The following is a 15,395-nucleotide window of genomic DNA, read 5'->3' on the forward strand; positions in this document are numbered from 1 at the left end:
TAAAGGAATGATTTTTATTAATAAACTGAGTGTTAGCAGCTGTCAGAAGAATGAATGTGTCACACACAGAGGTGAACTCCCACAGCAAAACTAGATGTAACATTTCCTATCCGTGTTTCATCCTCACAGGAAAAGCCTTTCTTCGCAAGATCTTCTGGAAGAGAGATGGTAAGAGACATGAAAACTGAAGGATCCAACGTTAATGAACAAGAATTATCCCTCAGAAGGCTATGCAGGACCAGCGGAAAAGTGCTGGGAGCCTTCTCCGTGCTGGTGCCGCCTTCTGCCTTTGGTGTCTCAGCTTCTGGATGGTCTCAGATGCCACAGAACGGACTGTCAGATGGGGGTCATCTTCCAAAGGCTGAAGGGCTGCAACAGAAGGAAACAGAGCAGAGATGGGACCCCCAGTCTACAGAGAGCCACCAGCTTCCCCTCTGGGCCTTGCCAGCCCCACTCCTTGCTTTTCCTGGCCAGGAGGAGTACGGGAGACTGACGGGTCAGTGGAAGACACTGCTCAGGACTGCCATGAATGATCCTCTGCCCCTGCAGCATTTCCTTGCAGCAGGGCAAAGCACAGCTGCATGCTGCCCAGCTCTGCCCCCAGCCCCAACACACACAGCACTGCCCTCACTCACCACTGCAGAGTTCATTCAGCATCTTCTCACTCTGCTCCCTGGCGTGCTTCCCAATCAGCCCTAGGGAAAGAGCTCTGTCAGACACCCACTCCCCAACATGCTGCCAGAAGCTCAGACCCCAACCCCGCCAGCCCAGCTGCTTCCCCTTCCATGCTGCAGGCAGGGACGGCACCCGAGGGGGGACCTGAGCAAGGCACCCACTGTGGCTACCGGCATGGGCAGGCTGTACCTGGGGGCTTCAGGGCTGTGCCTTCCTGCCAGGGCAGGGCCCAAAGAGGGACGCAGGGGTTGGGCTCACCAATGAATCTGACAGCCTCGCATCGCAAGGAGGCCTGAGAATCCTCCAGGTATGGCAGGCTCTGCTGCAGGTGGCCTTCCACTCCCTTTCTGTCCTGCTGCAGCTGAAGAAGAGAACAAGAGCATGGGGCTTGCAGAGCAGCCACAGCTGCTGCTGCAACCCCTCCTCCAGCATCCCCTTTCCCCCAGCAAAAAGGTGGGGGCTGTGAGATTGTCCTCACCAAACACTTCATGATCCCCACTGTGTTCTTCTGCCGGACCTGCTGCTTGAGCTCCTTCCACTTCAGGAACTTTGCACAGGACACAAGGGCTTCCCCAGATGCCTGCAGAACAACAGATGCAGGGACATGGCACCACACACACAGACACACTTCCCAGTGACTGAATGCTTGTTCAACTTGCTCTCAATTGCACATCACTGCTCAGCTGTCAGCACACCACTGCCTGCACAGTGCTCAGCTCTGAAATTCGTACCTGTGCTACGCTCGGGGTCTCGTCACTCATGTGAAAGAGCAGAGGGAGCAGGGCCCTGCGCACGGTCTTCTTCATGCTTCCCTTCTGAGACCACAGCACAGCGTCCATCACATCCCTGAAGAGGCGGATGGAACCTTCTCGCACTTCAGATGACGCCTGAGGGAGAACAGGAGGACGTCAGACCTCAGTAGCACACTCTCACTGCCCATGGTGAGCATGAGTGTAGGCTGAGCCCCAGCACAGGGGCCTGACATCACCAAGAACAACCAAGCTGCACTAGCAGGGACACGGCCAGCAGTGCTACAGAGCCCACAGGACATCTCATTCCTGAGAGCCCAGAGAAGGAAAGAAAGGAGAAGACGCTCCTGTCAAGCACCCACCCGCAGAGCTCAGCCTCCCACAACAGACTTACGTGATTAAAAAGAGGCAGGATCTTCTCAGCCAGCTCCAGAGCAAACGGACTGGCGTGCCTCTTCCCCAGATGGTGCATTGCATTCCTGAAGATATTCAGCACCTTCACAGTAATGGCTGTGTTGGCAAACAGCAGGTTCTCCATGACGCCTGGAAGCAGGGCCCGGATTTCAATTGCCTGTACAAAACACACAATTTCCTTTCCATCAGGAGGACAGATGCCAAGGGACAGTGTTGCCTATTGCCCCAGCGCCAGGCTGTCAACATGAGGCCTTCGTTTGACAAGGTCCTGCTCACCATCTCAGGTCTATCCGACAGCAGCACGAGACGTCTGAGCACCAGCCAGAGCACTGGCAGGCTTTCCACATTCAGAAGCTTCTGGAGCAGTGCTGGCTTACACAGCTCCTTCAACAGCTCTTCAGTGGGAGGCATCGCCTGAAACCAACACAGCAGTGAGAGGCAGGCAGAGGCAGCAGGACATCCTGCACCCTGCAGCTCCTGGCTGCTTTGGCAGCTCAAGGCAGGGCACTAGGGAGACACAGCCCAGCCTGAGCTACCAGTGCTCTGTAGGAGAGCACAGTGCATTGTCCAGTAACTCACAGTCAAGCGAAGGAGGCCCAACTCCTCTGTGCTGATGCTCAATATCTCACACAGCTGTTGGTCCTGTAGAACACTGCTGAGCTCATCCCAGATCCGCTTGGATGCTTCCAGCAGGGTCAGCACACTCTTCAGTATGTCCAGGGTAGTGCTATAAACAGAGAGCAATGCTGTGTCAGCAGGGCTGCCTTAGCCACAGCACCACGGCTCAGGCAGGAGCCTGATGGGGGACTCTGGGCTGCCATGGTTGGTATTGGCTGCTGCAGCCCTGAGCAGCCCACCAGCACTGGAAAGCACAGTGGGATGGAGGGCCTGCTCCTCGGGATGTCCTGCAGCTTTCCTTGGCTCTGGCACCCAGACCATTTCTGAGCCCTGCTCTTCACATGGAACAAACGTGTGGGGCTGTCTGGGCTGATACCTGTCATTCTGTGGGAGGTCGGTCAACACACTCCTCAGCACATCCCTGGGAAACTGGAAGGTCAGCACATCGAGCACTGAGAGCAGGATCTGCTGGACTGATGTGCTCTGGATCTTCAGGTTGGCGTGGATGAATCCCAGAATCTCTGGCACCTGTTGTGAGAACACAGGGAGACTGCTGCTGCCACTGGACTGCAGCCATTTGCCTCCCAGGCTGTGTTATTACTGCCCTTCCCACAGCTCTTTGCTGCCTTCAAATGGCTTCAGTTCCCAAGAGCTGTGGCAGGCAGGGTCGCCTCACTCTGCTTACATCCATCAGCCAGGTGCCAGGGTTTCTCCGAAGCACATCCAGCATAGTCTCAGCCCACTTCTTCTCATCAAAACCATAGTCCCCAATGATCTTCTCCAGGGTTACAAGGGCAATGTCTGTCCTCTGAGAAGGGGCAAGATTTTTTCCAAGGGGCTGCAGTAAGAAGGAAAAAAGGAGGGAAGGCATGTTAAACAGAATGAGAGAATAGCATCTGGAGCAGGATGAGCACAGGCCAAAGGAAGGATAAAGACCCTCCCTTCATGTCAAAAGCATTCTGAGGGTTCACACCTGAGCCGCAGCTTTTCTCACAGGTACACAATTTTCATGTCTCCTTACCTGCTGCCAGAAACTGCTGGTCATGAAGCCACTAAGCTTCCAGATGCGCCCCAAAGCCCTCTCACACACAGCCTGTGTCTTGGAGATGCTGAAAGGCAGCAGCACCTGTGAGGAGAGGAGCTGCTGGTTAGCCTGGGAGCTGCTGATGCCCACTGCAGGAGAAGCAGGTCTGCTGAGCTCCTGGCTGGAATCACAGCATCCATCCAGGCTTCCCCTGAGCTTAAGCCAAGCCCATCATGGGGCTACTGCCGCCAGGGTCCCTTGCCGGCTCCAGCTGCTGCCAGTGCCGTTTCCATGGAGTGGGATAAACTACTAGAAGGGAGCTCTGGGGGCAGAACTTCACAATAGACAGACCTCCAAGATTCCCTGCAGCCGACTCTTGACAGTGGCAATGGGACAGACATCTAGTACAGTCTGCAGCATGTCGTCCATAGCTTCCAGGGTCTGTAAAGAGAACAGTGGGTTGTGGAAGTCTTTCAGGGTTCCCTTTCATACCAAGGAGACTGCTGTGAACCGCTCTGGCTGCCAAGGAAGGATACCCACAGATCTGTGCACAGGGGCACCCTGCAAGGCTGCTGCACTCAGAGCAGGCTACAACACAGGCTGTTTGCCAAGCCTAAGGCAAGAGTGAGAGGGGTGAGGGCAAGCAAGGCTGCCAATTCATCCCACAAACATCTTGATAGATCTCTGGACACAAGTAATGCAAGCGGCAGCCCAGAGGCATGGGGTCAACAGTAGATTGCCCAGTACATACCTGACTGTAGAGGGAAATGTTCAAGGCCCTGGCTGGAGGAAGATAGAAGACGACGCTGCAGCACACCTTGAAGAGATGGAGTATTTCTTCCTCCGTAACTGCATTCACAGTGCTGCAATTAGAGAGACACTGATGCTAGGAGAGGTGCCTGGGTGCTGAGGCAGGGGTGGAACAGGTCCTCCCCTGGGCAAGGCTCCCTGAGAGGGATGGGGAGCCCTGCCAGGAGGTGCCTCCTCCCCCACGGGGCTGCTCTGGGTCAGAGGACAGTCCTGATGTCACCAGCTTTGGGGCGAGGGCCAAGACTTAGCGGGGAGCTGCGTCAGGGCCACCAGGATGGTGCCCGGTGTTGTGCTGGCAAAAGCAGAGGCTGGGCAGGTACCTCAAGGCAGCAATGGTGTTCATGCAGCAGTATCTCAGGCCGGTGCTCAGCTGCTCCATGGGCTCCTCACACAACAGAACCTGCAAAGCACAATCAGGATGGCACCTGGCAGCTGCCAGCACCCAGCAACAGCAAACCTGCCACCGGCCGCTAGGGCCTGAGTCGCCCCAGTGGCCCTTGACAAACACTGGCACACTGGTGCTGCTGTCCACCTCCACTGCTGAGCTCTCAGCAGCACCTGGAGTCCCATCTGGGGCACTTGGGTGTCTGTGCATCATTTGCCTGCCTCCCTCTCCCCCTGTCCTGTCCTTCTCACAGGGTGCAGCTACCTGGGTGCCATGTCCCCTCACCTCAATCTTCTTGCACTGATTTTTCAGCAAGCAGAAGATATCATGGCTCAGTGTGAGGCCCTCCTGTCCAGCGGTGCTGCACAGTATGCAAATGCTGTTGAGGAACCGCAGCTTCTGCACCAGATCCTGGCAAGCACACAGAGACCGAGGAGAGTGAGTGGGGACAACCATGGCCAGGGGGACCAGGCGTTGCGGGGTGTGGAGCAGCACAGGACAGCTGCAGGACAGCAGCAGCTCTGCCCAGCCATCAGCCCTCCTGCAGCCTGAAGGCAGAGCCAGAGGGACCGTCTGGAGATGCAGGTATAGCCACGATGGAGATGGCTGCTCTTACCATTTCCTTGCTGATGCTGTTGGCTTGGATGAAATCCGCTGCCTCCTGTTCCACATCAGATAGAGGCAGCAATTCAGCATCTGAGCAAGGAGAGAGAGCAGTGCTATAGAGGGGCCAAAGGCAGGCAGGAGCAGAAGGAGCTCTGCCCTCTCCGGCCCTGGGCTCGCTCCCATGGCAAAGTCTGCCCGTGACAAGGGGTCCTGGTGTGGAGCAGGGGGCACTCGCTGCCCCAGCCCTGCCCACCCCGCTTTAGACCCTCACTCACCAGCATGCAGAGGGATGACCTCGGTCACTTGGTAGGGCTCCGCTGGAGATCTTCTGTCCTGGGGAGCCCCACTCTCCTCCCCGGCCATGCACGCGACGTCCATCACAGCAGCTGTGACGTGCTGGAACAGAACGGAAACACACTTCTGTTTTCTCTATTCACACAGCACAGTATGGGTACAATTCGTCAGAACTACCCTCGCATACCCTGCAGCAAAACGATGTGGGGGGACAAAATGTGGCACGTACCTGGCAATGAGATCACCTCAAGCTATCTGCAGCAGTTCCTTGTCGCTTTGCTGAGATGGAATGAGAGCAAAAGCTGCACCAAGGCAGTGGGCGGAGGGTGAGGAGAGGAGAGAGAAAGAGCAGGTCAGTGAGCAGGGCTAAGACAGTCATGGAATAAAACAAACAGCACAACCGTCCCATCCACTTGCTGCAAGACATGCTGAGTCTCAGGCTACGTGATGCCTGTCCGCCCAGCAACTTTACAATGCTTCCACTACTGAGCAAAGACAATGGAAGAAGCACGGGACAGGTGCCAACTTTACTGATACCCCCTTTGGAGCGTGTGTACCAGGGGAAAATTACGTCTGATGGTCAAGAGGAAGCAATACGGTGCTGTGAGCTCAAACAGCCAGCAGTTCTCAACACCTCACTGCCCACCCATCCATCCCACACCAGCTCAGCTTACCTACAAGCTGCTGCGCACGATGGTGTGAAGAAAAAAACACTAAAGGGACTAACTAAAGGCACTAACTAACTAAAGTCACTAACTAACTAAAGTCACTAACTAACTAATGTCACTAACTAACTAAAGTCACTAACTAACAAACAAACAGAACTAACTAACAAACAGAACTAACTAACAAACAGAACTAACTAACTAACAGCACTAAAGGCACACGAACAACAAGACAACCAACCACTCCGACCACTAGCTCACCCACAAAGGAACACAGAACGCACCGCTCCTCCCCTCATTCCAGCCGCTTATGACATCACCAACGGCCAACAGCCTGGTCCACCATGACCCCCCACAAGGCGGGGAGCCAAGACCACGTGGTCACATCTGATTACAACACGGCACCACAACATTCCAGGACTCAGTGTGGGCTTGGAATTCTATCCTGGTGTGGCAGCGCAATGGGAGGTGTTAGGGCACAGCTGAAGAGCTGACAGACAACGGACGTTTCCAAAGGAGGGTGCCAGATTAACTCTCAGCATTCTCTTGCGGGGCTCTTAGGAATGCTTCAAACCCATTTTCACTGCCTAGCTCATTTCTAGAAAGTCCAGTTGAGAAATGCTCACTTTGTCTGGGGAACGCCTCTATGCATCATGAATGAAAAATAAAATAAAATGGGCACGCGACCCTATGAAACTTACCTCTCTGCTCTTGCTGTCAGCCAGACACCTCAGATGAGCATGACGTGTCCCTGCTCCTGAATGAAGATCCACCCAAGTCTGTGTTCCTCTCTGCTCCATCTCTGGGTCTAAAAGAAACACAGACAGAGATGATTACAAGATCCTTTGTGCAGACGAAAGACAAGGGTGCACACGAATTCTGTTTAGAAAGAAATACTACAGTCCCAATGGACTGCTGTGGTAGTACTTGAATCCTCATTTGGGGCTGGAGCTCAACAGGTCAACACATCAGAAATAACACAAAGTGCATCTGGAAGACGTGTCCCAAAGCCCAGAAAATCCAACACGGGAGGGGGCTGGACAGCGGACCACAAGTGTCCATTTCCATTGCAGCACCCTGTAGAGAACAGCACCAATCAGCAGGCGTGACTCAATTCATTCACAAGCTGCACAATGACTCTGTTCCTTACATGATAAAGAAACACACAGGCCTGCAGGACCTTCCTCCACAAACCCCATTTGCAGGCCTTGCTCCGTGAGGATTGCCACCTGCCCTCCTGAGCAAAAACAAGCACTAAGAACGAGAGCAAAGCACACTGGATTCGCCCTGGCCTGGCCCAAGCCCCAGTCCTACCAGACAGACCCTGGGATGAAAACTACTCCACAAACACCAGATGGACACCAGCAAACAAGAAGTTGATCAGATCCAACCCCAAGCAAGCACCAAGCCTCCCCAGGAAGCTCTTTGCCATCTGCTTTGTCATCACTTTTCCTTTTCCTTTTCCTTTCCCTTTCCCTTTCCGTTTTCCCTTCCCTTCCCTTTCCTCCACACCTCAATCCCAAAGTTGTTTCCACACCTGCCAGCACGTGTTACCTCCCACCTTCTCATCTCACAGTGCTTCAAGAGCACCAAATTTGCTTCCGGGGCCCTCCTTCAACTCACTGTGCTAACACTCATGATTCAAATTACACAGAAATCCTAGCAGAAGTTCTCAGTGAGAACTGCACCTAACATTCCTCCTTCTACAAGCAAACAGGCCCAACACGTGGTCATAACAATGCCTGCATAAAGGAAGCAGAGATGGCACGGCAGGGCAGACGTACTCGGTGTGCACGTCTGAAGCCATTTGAGAACCTAGTCGCTCTTGCTGCATGACCCCTGACTTCTGTTAAAAGCTGAACGGTCCCCAGAGCACCTGTTTCCATCAGCTGCCACCATCCAAAGCAGCCAGCCTTCTTGCAGTCACCTGGCCCAAACATCCCTTTTGCTCTACACTTGATTCCAGCAAGAGATGGGAGCTCAGCACGCACACCATCCTTCCAACACCCCATCCCAGCAGCAAGGGATCACAGCGCTGGCACAGCTGAAACAAAAAGGGTGTGCGAGTTTCCTGTTAGCACTCAGTGTGAACAAATTTACCACTGAGCAACACCGTGAGCCCCCACTCACCTCAGCACAGGTCAACCTGCAACCCCAGCCATCCCCTATCCATGTGCACACGCACACCCGTGTGCCACCCTGCCTGCTTTGCACACCCCCATGCACGCACCCCATTGTGTGCCCTCCATTCCATTCACAGACATGTGCAAACCATTCCTGGTTACACGTACATGCCTACATCTTCCACAAACACCCCTTTGTGTGCACCTGTGTGCAACCCAACTCCTCAGCACACGCACACGTTTGTGCCACCATATCCACGCACTCACCACGTGCCCTCCAGCATCACTGCTGCCTCCTCTGGTACTGGACCCGCAGATGCTTCAGAGCTCATTAGCATGGACTTCCTTCCTCCCCTCAGCAGCTGCTCCTGCACTCACCTTCATTCCTACTCAGATACCAGCCGCTTCCAGCACCAGCTGACCTGCAAGACACAGAAAGGAAAGGTGGGAGTCATGCAAACGCACACCTCAAGGCTGCGTCACCACCACGTATGGCAGCCTCGGGAAGTCAGCTGCAACTACAGCCTTTGTCAGAATGGAAACAGGCACCGGCAATTAAGTGTGACCTCTGAACTCATTGACACCATCAGAAATAGGCAATGAAATTGCTCATTTTTCTGCAGGTGGTTACTTCCATATTCTTTCGCTTTTGGGAAATGATGGACATGGTATTGATGGACTCCAGCAAAATGACATCTACTTCATTGTAGGTGGCACAGGTGGGTGAGTGACACAAAAGATCTGTCCTTGGTTCCCAGCCCCTTTACTGGTTATCTCGGTGGCTTGCAGCAACTGGAACTTTCCCCCTTTTGGAAGTGTTCACCTTGGTGGCTGTTTTGCATTGTAATTCTTTCACTTGTGCCTGATGTAGATGATTCCACGGTGGTACCAGATGATGGAGACCAGGATTCCCACGATCGCCAATTGAGAAAGCTAAACAACCTGAGTTCCTCCCGACCCATATCATCGAAAATCTCAACCATAAAAAAGAGACGTCCTTGTATTCAAGCAAATGACTATGACTACTAATAAGACCATGCGTGTTGTTTTGTTGTATTTCCTGTGTAATCATGGGGAGGATATGAAGAAGTGGTGTAATTCATCCACTTCTGCACTTCAGGCACGAGTGAAATAGAGTGGCCCTGACCCCAGCCAGGGCAGGGAAAGGGACAATAGAGTATACTGGACTGTGCGGATTAGGTGGCCTGGCACATCACAATCACAGAAATATAAAGCCTTGTGGACACTGCTGCACAATGCACCTTAATGCCCTCAAGTCACCAAGGGACACAACCAATAGATATCCATGGAGTGACTGGGGGTTCCCAAGAATTGACTATGTTGGAGGCCAAAATAAGCCTCACTGGTAAAAACTGGCAAAAATACCCTATTGTGACTGGTCCAGAGGCTCCATGTATTTTGGGTATCGATTACCTTAGGATGGGGATATTTTAAGGATCCCAAGGGGTATCAATGGGTCTTTGGGATAGATCCTGTTTACACAAACGGTGTTAAGCAGCTGTCAGCTTTACCTGGTCTGTCAGATGATTCTTCTGCTGTGGGGTTGCTCCAGGTAAAAGACCAAGTGGTACCAATTGCCACCAAAGTGGTTCACAGATGGCAGTACTGCACCAATAGGGACTCATTGCTCCCCATTCACAAGCTATGGCCAATTAGAGAATCAGGGAATGATTAGCAAAACTCACTCACCTTTTAACAGCCCCATATGGCCAGTGCGTAAAGCCAGTGAAGAATGGAGGCTGACACTGGATTACCGTGGCCTGAATGAAGTCACACCTCCACTGAGTGCTGCTGTACCAGATATGATAGAACTCCAGTATGAACTGGAGTCAAAAGAAGCTAGGTGGTATGCCACCATTGACATTGCTAATGCCTAATTTTCCATCCCATTGGCTGCAAAATGTAGGCCACAGTTTGCTTTTACCTGGAGAGCTGTTCAGTATACCTAGAACCGTTTACCTCAAGGGTGGAAGCGCAGCCCAACCATTTCCATTGGTTGATCCAAGCTGTCTTGGAACAGGGTAATGTTCCTGAACACTTGCAGTATATTGATGATATTGTCGTGTGGAGCCATACAGCAGCAGAGGTTCTCAAGAAAGTAAAACAGGTAATCCAAATTCTTTTGCAAGCTGGTTTTGCCATTAAGCGCAGCAAGGTGAAGGGGCCTGCCCAGGAAATCCAGTTCTTAGGTGTAAAACGGCAAGATGGGCATCGACACATCCCAGCAGATGTGATTGACAAAATCACTGCTATGTCTCCACCCACCAACAAGACAGAGACCCAATCTTTTCTGGGAGTAGTGGGCTTTTGGAGAATGCATGTCCCAAACTACAGCCACATAGTGAGCCCCCTCTATCAGGTAACACGGAAGAAGAATAATTTCTCATGGGGTCCTGAGCAGCAGCAGGCTTTTGAGCAGATAAAACAAGAGATAGCCCGTACCGTGGCCTTGGGGCCAGTACGGATGGGACAGGATGTAAAGAACATGCTCTACACTGCTGCTGGAGAGAAAGGTCCCACTTGGAGTTTGTGGCAAAGAGCCTCAGGAGAGACCCAAGGCCGACCCCTGGGATTTTGGAGTCGAGCATATAAAGGGTCTGAGGAGCGCTACACTCCAACTGAGAAGGAGATCTTAGCCGTGTATGAGGGGGTTCGGGCTGCTTCTGAAGTAGTTGGGACAGAGGTTCAGCTCCTTCTAGCACCTCGCTTGCCTGCAGCCCCCCCTGTCACGGACACAGGTAGATTTTTGTTTAAACCGTGACAACTACCCAGAATGCAGCATCAGGGAATTTTTGCCTAGAACTTTAGAGAACTATTTTTAACTCAGAAAGGTCAGAGATAGAAAGTTCACACTGATTTCTGGGTCACCAGCCTCACCGTACATCAGCATTTTTGGTTTTTAAATGATACATAAACTTCTCAATGGCACTGCTCTAGCTGGTAGTTCTTTCCCTTTCCATGCAGCTCGCTCTGTGCATGGCTCGTGAACTGCTATTCAGGCCAGACAGCTGCAGCCCCAAAGACCTGCCATAAATGTACAAATTCTACCAGGATAATGTCTTGGTAGTGGAGAAACAGGATGCGCAGTCACATGGCTCTCACACATACCTTGTACAACCAGCTTGGCTCTGGACTGGGCATCACCAATGTCACAGGTGTACACGTCACTGTCACTTTTCTCCAGATTTCTTATGGTCAGCTGCAGGTCTCGTCCTTTCTGTGCCATCTCGTATTTCCTGCCAGGCCTGAGCTCAGCAATGCCTTTCCTCCATATGACAGAGGATGAGCCTTTCTCGCTCTGACATGTAAAAACTGCAGTTCCACGTTCTTCAATTTGCAGATCTGAAAGTTCCTTAATAATTAGCATTTTCTGGAAGGAAAAAAGGGGAATGAGGGTGTAGGACAAAGGGATTTGTTACCACAACAAGTCCCAAGCATACAGAGGTGTCCTGAATCTCCTTTGCCCTCACTTCTAGAACATCACATAGAGATGAAAAGAGTCCAAGAAGACCACAGAGTCCACCCATTTACATAGGCTTGATCATTCCAGAAGATATCTGGAAAGTTTCATACCATTATACATGCGCTGGTAGGATCTCATCTGATCAACTGCATATAGTTTTGATTACACATATTCAATACAGACTAATTCAGATTGCCATCTTTTCTTGGCTCAATTAGACCCAAGATCATAGATTCATAGAATGATCACAGAATCATAGAGTGACCTGGGTTGAAAAGGACCTCAAAGATCATCTAGTTTCAAACCCCCTGCCAAGGGGCCACCAACCACCAGACCAGGCTGCCCAGATCCACATCACACTGGAGAATCATTCAGTTTCCAGATTATTTTAAGGAAAAGATTTTAATCCATCATATTTTCTGAAAACTAAGAATTGATCCCGCTCAAGGAAACAGAAGAGAAAAACACCACCCACAGGCTGCAGATATTTACCTCGACTTCTCTACATGCCATCCCCAGTGTGCTTTTCAACTCACCTTGCACAGTGACCCTGGCTTTTGTTTCAGAGTCCTCTGTCTCACAGGTGTACTCCCAGCTATCCTTGGCAGTAGAGTCATGGATGATCAGAATGGCCCCAGTTCCCTCCTGCTGCAAGTCGTACTTCTGGCTATTTCTGATTGCTTTGCCATCCTTGTACCACATCATGTTCACATCAGGTTTCGACAGCTCACAGCTGCTACTGCTGTCTTATCCTCCAGCTGTTTTGTTACCTCAGTAGGTTTTTCTGAAAGAAAACATGCTTTTTGAGTAACATACACTTAGGGTAGGATGCCTCTCTCAAAATACACGCATCTACATGCTGGAGATAAGTTAGAGAGGCACTTGCAACAGAGGCCATCCTACAGCCAGCAGTAATCTGCAAAGTACAGACAATAGAATTCCAGGCACCATTAATTCTCTCTTAAATCTACCCCATTGAGGATGATGAACCATGTCTGAAAACTGCCTCTTCCTTCTCTCCACTGATCACCCTGGGAGCCTCAGATGATGCTCTCAGATGCACATGTTCTAGATAGGAATTTGTTGTACAGCTAGATGATGTGAAGGCCATCCCTTCAGCTTATACTTAGAGGATATTTGCTCCCACCGTTCCCTCAACAGATCATTCCTGAATTACTGGTAATGGAACAAGGTGTAGTGAGATGCCCATTTCCAACACTACCCCAGTGCTTTGGGTAGTTCTCACATTTGTGTAAAATGGTTCCTCCTCTTACTTATTTTTAAGAGAAATTCTCAGTGCTTCAAGGTTCAAGTAGAAGGTTGCTATTCACTTTAACCATATTATGAGTTAGCTCTCACGACAATCTTATCAGAAGACAGCTGAAGGAATCAGACCTAAGAATCTCTCCCATCTCATTACCTTTCACAGACAGAGAGGCTTTGGAGGTTAGACCACGGGCAGTAAAATCGACTTCCCCAGCGTCAGTAGGAGTCACACTTTTGATAAGGAGAGTCTCTTACCAACCCACGTTAAAAGCTTTAAATCGTCCACCACTTTCCACTCTGCTTCCATTCAGTGTCCACATGAACTCATCAATGCTTTCATGGGACAGAATGCATTCAAAAGTGCAATCTTCTCCCTCCGGGATTTCAGTGTTTTTCAGCCATTTGGTAATGCCAATATTCAGCTCTGGAAGATAAGAGATGGGTTAGTATGAGGTTTATATGGAGAAAAGGCATTTGTGATTGATGTGAGTAGCAGTACTGGTGTTTTAACTCAGGATTTGCAGATCATGGCTGCGTTCCTCACTGATGTATTCTCTAAGACATTCTCCACTCAGAATTACCAGAAAGCTATAAAAAAAAAGAGACGTGAATCTCTTGGCTTTGCTCTGGAAGAACTACAAGGCGAGCAGCTCAGTCCATGGAGCACAATGAAGATTCAATGAGCTACAGAGGGAAAAACCTAACAGAGAGGACAACTCTAGGATGCTGCGTGAGAAAAAGGGTTTTGCCTATGACAAGAAATTAAATGTTTCTATTAGCTCATTTGTTACCATCCTACCCCTACTGGTGTTCAAACCATTTCTCCATTTTAGGGATGTTTAGAAAGGAAACATTTCCAGGACATTCTTGATGTGTTTGGTGATTTTCATGGCAAAAGGAGATACATTTACATCAAAAGCAATGGGAATTCTGCAGACATCACTGTGCTAAATTGCAGAAATACAGTTCTATTGTAGAAACTATTAAAGCTCATCGGGGAATAGGTGTAAGACATAGTGACCACACTGAATGTGCTTTCAGCACTCCTTTACTTTCCACAGTACTTACCCTGAACGCCGACCTTTGACTTGGCAACATCTGTGCCAATATCACGGGTATAGAATCCTGCATCTGACTTCTCGAGGTCATGGATAAGGGGACATAGGGTCTTCCCAGACTGTACCAGCTCATACTTGTTGCCAGAAGTGAGCACAACACCGTCCTTTTTCCACATTGGTTTGACCTTCTCTTTAGAGACTTCGCATTCCAATTTAGTCGCACCCCGCTCCTCATAAAAAACATCATTCAAACACTTCATGAAGACAGCAGGCTTCTCTGCAATTAAACAGGCAAAACAGAACAACGTGATACAAAAGTTGAGACATTTCCAGTTGCTTTCAGATTTTTAAAGAGGGATCAATAAATCTTTACCAGTACTGACGACACCAATGTAGAACCTAAAGCGGTTTCATGTCTGTTGACTGAATATGCTTTATGGAATTCTGAACTAATCAGTAAGAGAATACAGGGAACAGGAGGGACAGCCTGCATTGCCATGGGTGGGACTGATAGCATATGAAGTAATTGGGATGCAGCTCTTCTAAAGCTGGAGAGCTGGCATCGCCCTCACATGGAGCAGAGCTCATACAGCAGAGCTCAGTATTAAGAGGATAAGCTGCTAAACACTTTTGATTTTCCTGTTTTATTGACTCCCTTTATCTATCTTCTATTTCACACATCAGGTGTTTATACTGGGAAAAAAAACATCCACCAAATGCAAAAGAAAGGAGAAAGAGGAAAAACTTCAAACTCTGAGTGCATAGAGTAAAAGAGCTTAATTGCTGGGGAGAGCAGATTAGAATCAAAGTATCCTTAGAATTGGAACAGACCCTTAAAGGCCATCTAGCCCAGCTCCCCTGCAATAAACAGGGACATTCACAGCTAGATTGGGTTGCTCACAGCCTGGTCATTAGTCATTCCAGAGGCAAAACACACACTCTGAATGATCTCTCCCTGCAGTCATAAATCCTTGGAGACAACAGAACTGACACTGCATGTTACTGAAGCAGTAAAAGAAATTGCTCTTGTAACTCTCCTTGTGTTAAGTAAAATGATGATAAAAAGCAATGGAATGCTTTGGCAGGACACCAAAACCATCCTCCTTCGTTGATATCTGCTGCAATGGAACCTTCCACTGGAAGAAAGCCCCTGATGATTTGTCACCCCAGAGAGGTGAGCTTTAGAAGCAGGATTGCTGCACAATAGAATGAACTGGAGCTCCT

General features: G+C 50.2%; 2 protein-coding genes across 6 annotated transcripts in view; both read right to left on the reverse strand.

Annotated features, from left to right (window-relative positions):
- LOC146753588 (uncharacterized) lies at nucleotides 1-13,357 on the reverse strand. Of its 4 annotated transcripts, XM_085530627.1 has the most exons (23): nucleotides 13,268-13,357; nucleotides 12,384-12,631; nucleotides 11,493-11,754; nucleotides 8,631-8,785; nucleotides 6,942-7,048; nucleotides 5,805-5,877; nucleotides 5,557-5,677; nucleotides 5,292-5,371; nucleotides 4,961-5,086; nucleotides 4,611-4,690; nucleotides 4,232-4,343; nucleotides 3,832-3,921; nucleotides 3,478-3,582; nucleotides 3,142-3,294; nucleotides 2,833-2,984; nucleotides 2,418-2,565; nucleotides 2,115-2,252; nucleotides 1,819-1,995; nucleotides 1,407-1,562; nucleotides 1,154-1,255; nucleotides 934-1,036; nucleotides 636-695; nucleotides 1-369 (listed from the first exon to the last, which is right to left on the reverse strand). In XM_085530627.1, the coding sequence occupies exons 7-23, from the start codon at nucleotides 5,657-5,659 to the stop codon at nucleotides 221-223; spliced, it is 2,034 nt and encodes a 677-aa protein (XP_085386753.1). In that variant the 5' UTR covers nucleotides 5,660-5,677; nucleotides 5,805-5,877; nucleotides 6,942-7,048; nucleotides 8,631-8,785; nucleotides 11,493-11,754; nucleotides 12,384-12,631; nucleotides 13,268-13,357; the 3' UTR covers nucleotides 1-220. The 4 variants fall into 4 exon arrangements, with proteins under 4 accessions (XP_085386753.1, XP_085386754.1, XP_085386755.1 ...); XM_085530628.1 differs by lacking the exon at nucleotides 8,631-8,785; XM_085530629.1 differs by lacking the exons at nucleotides 11,493-11,754; nucleotides 12,384-12,631; nucleotides 13,268-13,357 and having other exon boundaries at nucleotides 8,631-10,624.
- LOC146753589 (obscurin-like) overlaps nucleotides 13,268-15,395 on the reverse strand; it is an 11,139-nt gene continuing 9,011 nt past the window's right edge. For both annotated transcript variants that reach the window (XM_085530660.1, XM_085530659.1), the window contains 2 exons: nucleotides 14,182-14,448; nucleotides 13,268-13,537 (listed from right to left, as the gene is read on the reverse strand). In XM_085530660.1, coding sequence (XP_085386786.1) covers nucleotides 13,365-13,537; nucleotides 14,182-14,448 — 440 coding nt within the window. In that variant the 3' untranslated portion in view covers nucleotides 13,268-13,364. The remainder of the gene's footprint in view (nucleotides 13,538-14,181; nucleotides 14,449-15,395) is intronic.

This window comes from Coturnix japonica, chromosome Z, assembly GCF_054131305.1.
Source record: "Coturnix japonica strain WE chromosome Z, WE-NBRP24, whole genome shotgun sequence".
Taxonomy (NCBI): domain Eukaryota; kingdom Metazoa; phylum Chordata; class Aves; order Galliformes; family Phasianidae; genus Coturnix; species Coturnix japonica.